Source organism: Spermophilus citellus (genome assembly GCF_964194105.1).
Source record: "Spermophilus citellus genome assembly, chromosome: 9".
NCBI lineage: Eukaryota > Metazoa > Chordata > Mammalia > Rodentia > Sciuridae > Spermophilus > Spermophilus citellus.
In genome coordinates this window covers 96,051,615-96,060,091 of record NC_138191.1, presented here as the reverse complement: position 1 = coordinate 96,060,091, position 8,477 = coordinate 96,051,615, and the positions used below count along the sequence as shown (strand labels likewise).

Sequence of the window (8,477 nt, the reverse complement as noted above, 5' to 3'; positions counted from 1 at the left end):
CAGCTGTAATGTTTCTAGAAGTCACCGTTCAGTAGATATGGGCTGTTCCTGCTGAACCCCAGATGAGCACAGGGCTCTACAATGTCAAGTTGCAGGATGCTGGCCTCCTCCAGCAGCATTCCAACCTGCAGGATGGTTCCCTGCTTCCCATGGCTGGCAGGTGTGGAGCCGCCTGGTCACACACTTAGCTCCACACTAGGCAAATGAGGTGATGTCAAAGCCTTGGCTGGGGCCCAGCCTCTGCAGCCTCCCTGTCCCTCCCTGCTCCTCCCTCCCTCAGATCCACACACACAGTCGGGGCGGCTGGGCCCAGAGGGAAGGTGAGAGGGCCAGGAGTGAAGGTGGACGGCTGGGCGTGCCCGTCCATTGGTGCATGCCACTTCCAGCCGGGCTGAGCTGTTGGACCTGGGATCGGGAACTGGCCCCCAAGGGATCCTGCTCTCTTTAACTTTAAGCCTCAATTTGCAGCAGTCCCAGAGCTTCGCCCCTCCCTGGCGTGCCTGTGGGGGTTAGCATGTGATTGTCGGCACTCCGTCTGCTGGGGGTGCACCGGCCGGGGCCTGGCCAGGTGGCCATGGCTGATGAGAAGACCTTTCGCATTGGCTTCATTGTGCTGGGGCTGTTCCTGCTGTCCCTTGGCACCTTCCTCATGAGCCACGACCGGCCCCAGGTCTACGGCACCTTCTACGCCATGGGCAGTGTCATGGTGATGGGAGGCGTTATCTGGAGCATGTGCCAGTGCTACCCCAAGGTAGGCAGTGCAGGGGCTGGGCGGGGGGGGGGATGGGCTGGGGCCAAGGGTGTTGGCTGTGCCTCATTCCATGCGCCTGTCCCCATCCTTAGACCTCTCCATCCTTCCACTAGACTCCTGGGTTTCTTTTGCTCTCAGTAGCCTCCATTCACTCACTCACCCATACTCACTCTGAGGGATGATCAGAAGGCACTGGGCCCAGAGGCCAGAACCAGAGTCACCGGGGAGACAGTGGAGCACAGACCTGTCCTGGTGCGTGGTCCCAGAGGCTGACGAGTGCTCGCCGCACCAGGCTCTCCTGGTCTGTGGTGCCCATCTCTGTGGCTCCACGGCAGAACAGAGAAGCCAAGGCTTGGAAAGGCGAGGCCCCAGAGCTGAGTAGCAGAGTCTGGGCTGGAGACTGTCAAGGGCGGTCCTCCACCTTGGGCCCTCCTGGGTCCCGGAGCCGCTGAGAGTCCTGGGGTGGGCTAGGCCTAACCTCTGGGCATGTGCTCTTTCAGTGTTTTATATATTCCTATCCTGGTGAGCCCTCTAGTTTAGGCAAGAGCCCTGGTTCTGGAGTTCTGTGTTCTGGCTCCAGCTCTGTTCCAAACTCTGTGTGACCTTGTCTCTCTGAGCCTTAGTATCTTCATCAGCAAAATGGGGCCCCAAGTCTCTTCTGCAGCCTTGTGATCAGAGCTGGGGTATGGGAATACTTGTGAGTTACAGAGTGTTATAATTAGATAAAGCGCTGCGTTGTTACTGCTGTTTGCTGCATTGCTCCTGTTGATCCTCCCAACAACCCTGTGGAATGGACGTGTCAGGATGTAAAACTTCCATACCCAGAGAGGTTGGGTAACTCTTCCAAGGTCACATAGCAGGTCAGAGACCGACTCGGAGAGACAAGGATCCTCTGTTTTCTCAATTGTACAATTTGTGAGCAAAGAAGACAGGGTTTGGGGGGGATATCTGAGGCCCTGCTGAGCCTAACATGGAGAGCTCCAGGTCCAGGCACTCAGCCTCCCAGCCCCTAGCCCCTCCTCTCCTCCCACAAGATTTCAGAGCAGGGAAGAGGCTTGGGCTGGCCCAATCTCTCCCAGTCCTGCCCTCTTTGTGGGCCAGCCCTGGGGTGTCAGTGTGTTGGCAGCTGGGGCGGTCTGAGCTGGTTTGTGGTCATTTACCAAGCAGTTTACAGTCAACTCGCCTCTGTCCCTTCAATGCCCTGAGTAGAGGTCACTGGGAGAAGAGGGCCTTGTGGCCAGAGCCTCTACGTCAGAATCCTCCTCCCCCAGGGAGGAGCTAGACCTGGGCTGGGGACCATGGAACATGCAGGGTAGCATCCTTCCTGCTGCTGCCTTCCCCAGAGGTGGCCCGGGTGACCAGGGTGGCAGTGGGTGGGACACTGCTGGGTTTTAATGAGCTCTTGTTGATGGGCTTACATGCTTATGTGCCGTGGGGGCAGCATGGTGGGGGGAAACCCATGCCTTCCAGCTCCCACAGGCCCGGATGCAAACCCCTGCTTCCTCCGCCACCACTGTGGCCTTGGCAGAGGGGTCACCTCTGCCAGCGCCCTGTGTGGCCAGGTGGGGGCATGCATGGGGGATGGGGCACCACCCTGGCAGAGCTGTTGCTCTGGACACACATGCTGGTGGCACTGGGTGGGTTGTGGGTGAGTCCAGGGAAGTGGGACAGTCCAGGTCTGTGTATGTGTGTGTCTCAGCGACTCAGGTATTAGACCTGGAACAGGCAGGCTCCAAGAAGGGGAAGGAGAAAGGATGTCATAAAAGAGGGGGACGCTGGGGAGTCCTACCCGGTCCACTGGAGCCTGGGCCGCTGTAGCCGGTCCTCCCTGGAGCCCCTCCCCTGGCTTGAGGTAGAACTTGAACCCAAGGCTGTAGGATCGGAGAAGACATTTCCAGTCTCCCACGCAGGTGTGGAGTACCTACTGTGGCTGGGCCAGCTCCAGCACCTCACCTGGGTTATCTCATGGAATTTTTTAAAGCACTCCTGGTCAGATCTGGGCATGAATTGGGCCTCAGAACTGGGAGAGGGGCAAATCTAGTTGGGGAGCCCTTGGACATGCTCAACCTAATAGCTCGGATGGTTCCAGGGAGCTGGAGAAGGGGAGGAGTGGCAGGGAGAGCAGAGCCTGGCCCCCAGGACCCCTTCCTCACATGGCCTGGAGCCTGGTGGTCTAGGCACCTGAGCAGTCCATGGGCTTCCCTCTCTCCTTCCTCCCTCCAGGGACTCCTCTGTGTTCTGCCTACGCCTGTCTGACTGGGTCCTCTCCCGGGAGCTCTCCAGAGCACCCACTGCGTCTAGATGAAGGCTGAGCTCCTTAGCTTGACGTTCCGGGGTTTGGTCTCCACCGTCTGACCTCCCCCCAGCTCTGCCTGACCCCGTTCTTCCCCTCAGAACAAGAACTTGTGTTCTAAGATGTTGCCTTCTCCCCACCCCCTCCAGGCTTTCTTTAATGCTGCTCCTCCTGCTGCTGCTGATGGTGATGCTGATTGACAGTGATGGTGGCAGTGATGGTGGTATGACAATGACAATGATGGTGTGTGTGATAGGGATAGTGATGATGCTGATGGTGAGGATAATGAGGTGAAGATGGTGATATGATGGTGATGGCGATGATGGTGATGGCAGTGATTGACAGTGACAATGGTGTTGATGGTGATGGCGATGACTGACAGTGACGATGATGGTGGATGATAGTGAAGGTGATGATGGTGATGGTAAGGATAATGATGGTGAGGGTAAGAGTAAGGGTGGGGATGATGGTGGTTATGGTATTGAAGGTGATGGCGATGATTGACAGTGACAGTGGTGTTGATGGTGATGGTGATGATTGACAGTGATGGTGATGATTGACAGTGATGATGGTATTGATGGTGATGGTGATGATTGACAGTGATGGTGTTGGTGACGGTGATAGCGATGATTGACAGTGATGATGGTGTTGAAGGTGACAGCGATGATTGACAGTGACAGTGGTGTTGATGGTGATGGCGATGATTGACAGTGACGATGATGGTGGATGATAGTGAAGGTGGTGATGGTGATGGTAAGGAGAGTGATGGTGAGGGAGCGGGTAAGGGTGGGGATGATGGTGGTTATGGGATTGAAGGTGATGGTGATGATTGACAGTGATGGTGGTGGTGACAGTGAAGCTGGCTGGCTACACAGCATCCTTGGTAGGGGTGGGAGATGCCCAGACCCTGCCTTATTTCTTAACATCTGGGGGAAGTTCACCCCTCACAGGGGCCTAGGAACCCCCCACATTCCCTTCTCCTCATCAGGACTGAGCTTCTCTGGCAGACGAGGGCCTTCTACTCACAGCACTCCGTGGGAAGGGAGGAGGGGGCTGCTACTTATGGGCCTGGTATAATACAGGAGGGTCTCAACAAATAGTTGTTTAAAAAATTTTCAAAAAATATTCCCTCTGAAGAGAGGGAAGCCAGGCGGCTTCGTCTTGAGGAGCTCAGTCTGAGGTTTGCTGAGGGGTGGCTGTGCGCCAGGCGCCGGGCCCAGAGGCTCCTCAAGAATGGCCTTCTGGAACCTTCGCCGCGACTGTGGGAGACAGGAAGAACCAGCACCATCTTTAACAACTGTGGTAAAATCGCAAACATAAAATGAACTGTCTCAAACACCATCAGAACATAGTTCTGTGTTGTTCAGTCTGTTCAGGGTGGTGCGGAATCCTCCAGAACTCTCCATTTTGCAAAAGTAAACTTTCCACCCACTAAACAGCACCTCCCATCACCCCTTTCCCTGTGTGTCCCTGTGCTGTCACTCGTCCCAGTGCCTCAGCCGCGTGGAATCTCCCTGGGGTTGTCTGCCTGTGTCTGACTTTTTCCACTCGGCCCGCCCTCGAGCTCCCCCCATGTTGTGGCATGGCAGAACTCCCTTGGTCTTCAAGGCTGAGCAGAGCTCCGCTGTGCATATTTACCAGGTTGGTTTACCTGCTCACCTGTCAGGGGACGCCAGGTGGCCGCCACCTTTTGATTTTTGTGCACAATGCTGCTCTGAGCACGGAGGCTACCCCACAATCCAGGACAGCACAGAGGAGCTCTGGGCAGAGTGTGACCTGCCCAGGGAAGGATCCTCACCCAGCGTCCCAGACCCCAAAGGCAGGGCTCCTCCACCACCCCAGTGCCCTCACCTGGAGCTGGACTCATGGAACCCACTGGATCTCTGGAAATTCAGGGACAGAGACTGGAGGGTTTGACTGAAGCCACCCCTTTTTCTGTCCCTCTAATGCAACCTCTGAGCCACAAAACACATGACCTGCTTTCCACTCATTCACTAGATATGGATGAAGTGCTACTGTGTGCTGGGCATGTGCTGGGGGCACTGGATGAAGGCCCTGGGGATGGGCTGAGCTGTGAGCTCAGGGCAGGTTGTAATCACTCACTCATCTGCAACCATGATGCCCAGGAGAGTGCCTGCACACAGCAGGTGCTCAGTAAATGTTGAGGGAATGAAGAAGAGCCAGGATGAGAACAGGAGCCTGGATATCCATCTGCCCAAGGCTGCTGTGCCCTGAACAGCCTCCTCCCTTGTCCAACGGGGGGATCCTGCCTGGTCCAGCTTCTCTCCCAGGGTGTGTGAACAGGTTTGCACGACACCAGGGAAAGAAGGAGGAGACAGAGGACTCCCCCACCTCACTGTAGTCACCTGCAGAAGGGCCATCTCCTCTTTGCCTGCAGATCGCCTTCGTACCCGCGGACTCCGACTTCCAAGGCATCCTGTCCCCGAAGCCCCTGGGCCTGTTGGAGAATGGGCTTGCCCCAGAGGTGAAGAGGTAGGTATGGGAGCAGTGGTCAGCCACCTAGACCAACCTCCCCCTGAGAAGCCAGTAGGGTGGTCTTTCCCTTCTCCTTGAGCAGGGCCCAGCCTTGCCTTCCCCCTTCCTAAGAACACACTGTCAGAAATCATGGACTCTTTTGACCTTCAATTCTGTAGGTTAAGCATTATTACCCCCATTTTACAGAAGTGGAAACGGAGGCTCAGAGAAATCTCATGGGGAGTTGGTGATGGAGGTGGGGCCTGAACTCTGACTACTCTGGCCCCAATCTGCCTTCCCCCTGGAGGTGCCAAGCCCTGGCCCTTGCTCTGGGCACAGTCAAGAGCACTCTGGCCTCAGCTACCCAGGGTGTGACCTGGAACTCTGAAGGCCAGGCTTGGGCCCAGGTTGTCAGGCCTTAGAGGCTCGCTCTGTTTGCTTGGAGATGGTGGTGACGATGGCATTTGCTGCTCCTGCAACAGAGTGAACACGTGTCCCAGTGAGAGTGCAGTGGTGGACCTGGGTGGGTGTGGGGACATCTCAAACTCTCTTGGGTCACAGGGCTAGTTATAGGAGTGAGCTGTTGTGACAGCTGGGGCTCAGGCCACCCTGGTCCTGGCCTGTTTCTTGTCATCCCCCAGTCATGGGACCTTGGGCAGGGGACCTTGTCTTCGAGCACTAGTGCTGCATCTCCACGGGTGCAAGCCAGCTTCAGTCCCCCATGCCTGGGTTTCCCCATGGCACCTCCAGAGTCATGGGGCAATTAGAAGGGCTGAGCCACAGCTGGCCCTCTAGCAGCCCTCAGAGCCGTGGGTTCTTATGGCCGACACACTCCCATCTCTAAAATGGAATGGTAATTTCTGCCTCCAGGTGTTGTTCAAAATAACAGGATGATGCGGTTGGGCACCCACCAACTCCTCAAGTAACTGACTTTATTTGCCATCACACCCTTTGGAGACACCAAGTGCAAGTCAGAGGTGGGGTCAGGCCTGGACCCTGCACTTAATTTACTCACCTTCCTGGCCTCTGCCTCCTCATCCATGAAGTGGGTCCAGTTATGCCCCCTGAAGCTTCTTGTAAGGTTCAGGGCGATCATGTAACAGAGCCAGCAGGACAGGGGAGGACAGTTGCCGAGGCCGGCTGCGTGCCTCGTTGCCCACCCGCCTCTTCTCTCTCCTGCTCTGTCTGCTCCCTGCAGCCCCCAGGCCCCCTACGTCAGGCTGTGGGAGGAGGCGGCCTACGACCAGAGCCTGCCTGACTTCAGCCATATCCAGATGAAGGTCCTGGGTCATAGCGAGGATCCTCGCCCACTGCTGGCCCCTGAGACGCAGCCAAGAACCAGCGATGGAGAAGCAGGTGGCCCGCAGGATGCCCAGGCCTGGGTGAAGGCCGCTGTGGTTGTCCACAGGGGCTTGGATGAGAATGAGGAGGAAAGACACCGAACTCAGAACAGGCCTGGGTGAGCGCAGAGCTGAGGAGCAGAGGCTGCCCAGCTCCAGGGCAGGGGAGGGCGGGGATGCGGGACCCCAGAGTGGGGAACAGGACACTGGGGACAGAGGGGAGGGCAGTGGGGGGGTGCAGGGCACTCAGAGCAGCAGGCAGAGTGGTGACGAGGAGTCAGGCCTGGGTGGGAATCCCAGCTCCCTGCTGCATCTCCTTGGCAAGTTTCCTGCTCTCCTGGGCCTCAATTTCCCCACTGGGAAGTCACTCTTACCACACAGGGATGTTGTAGAATAGGGACAGAGTAAGCCCTTGCTTTCTCTGAATGTTGTCATGGGTAGCAGCGATCCTGAAGCCAGAGGACCCAGGATCAAATCCCGACCCTGCCGCTGGCTTGCCCTGTGACCTGCAGCAACTGGGCTCTTAGATTCACCCATTTATTTGCTTATTGCATTATCAATTCTGGGCACCAACTCTCTGCCAGGCCTTAACTGGCCTCCTCTCCAGCCTTCAAGAACTCCCACTCCAGTTGGGGAGGCAGACAAAGGAACAAAGGGACCCTTGGTGTGTCAGGGGCTGTGAGGGACCAGGGGAGAACCCCGGATGATTGGGGAGTGCAGGAATGGCCTGGTTTGGATAATACCATAAGAGCCCTGTTTCTTGAGCACTTATTATGTGGTAGAAATCATGCAAAGTGCTTTGTATGTATTTTCTGCCATAAACTCAGAAACAACCACAGGAGGGAACACGTATTTCCCCTGCTTTATAGGAGAGGAAGCTGAGCCCCAGAGAGGTGAGCTGGCCTCCCCCAGGCCAGTCTGACTCAGAGCTACTCTCTGCCTCTGCAGCTCCCCAGCCTGTCCCCAGGGCCCTGCGCCCTTGGCCTCCTTCCAAGATGACCTGGACTTGGGCTCCAGTGAAGGTAGCAGCCCCAACCCATCTCCACCTGCTGGGAAGGAACCTCATCCCCTAGCACAGAAGCACCGGGCCTGCAGGGGCACACGGGACCACTTCTATGACTTTGCCTTAATTGATGATGCTTCTGTGTCAGAGGATGGGCCCCCAGAGGGGCAGCCGTGGGAGACAGCTCTGCCCGGCAACAGCTGGCAGCAGTACCCAAGGACAAAGGAGGTGGAGGAGGAGAAGGCTGTAGACGCAGGTGTGGAGGAGCCCGAGGAGGAAGAGGAAGACTTGTACTACGGACTGCCAGACAGCCCCGGGGACCCTCTCCCCGACAAAGAACTGGGCTTTGAGCCAGACAGCCAGGGCTAAGGTGGAACTGCGCTCAAGTTTCTAGACTGACCTCTCAGGGCTTCAGTTTCCCTATCTGTGAAATGGGATCATAGGGAGGATCAACGGAGACAGTGGACTGAAGAGCATTCTGAGAACTCTGGAGGAACACCAGGGAGGAGAGGAGCTCTTCCAGTAGTTAGCTCTCAATGGAAAGCTCTTTTTTTGAGGCAGGGGAGGGTACCGGGGATTGAACTCAGGGGCACTCAACACTGAGCCACATCCCCA

General features: G+C 56.7%; 1 protein-coding gene across 1 annotated transcript; it reads left to right on the top strand.

The window, feature by feature from the left end:
- Positions 1-574: 574 nt before the first annotated feature.
- Positions 575-8,231, top strand: BSND (barttin CLCNK type accessory subunit beta; the record flags this gene model as incomplete). Its single annotated transcript, XM_081307406.1, has 4 exons — positions 575-751; positions 5,443-5,537; positions 6,718-6,978; positions 7,808-8,231. The coding sequence occupies 4 exons, from the start codon at positions 575-577 to the stop codon at positions 8,229-8,231; spliced, it is 957 nt and encodes a 318-aa protein (XP_081163532.1).
- Between the last annotated feature and the right edge of the window lie 246 nt (positions 8,232-8,477).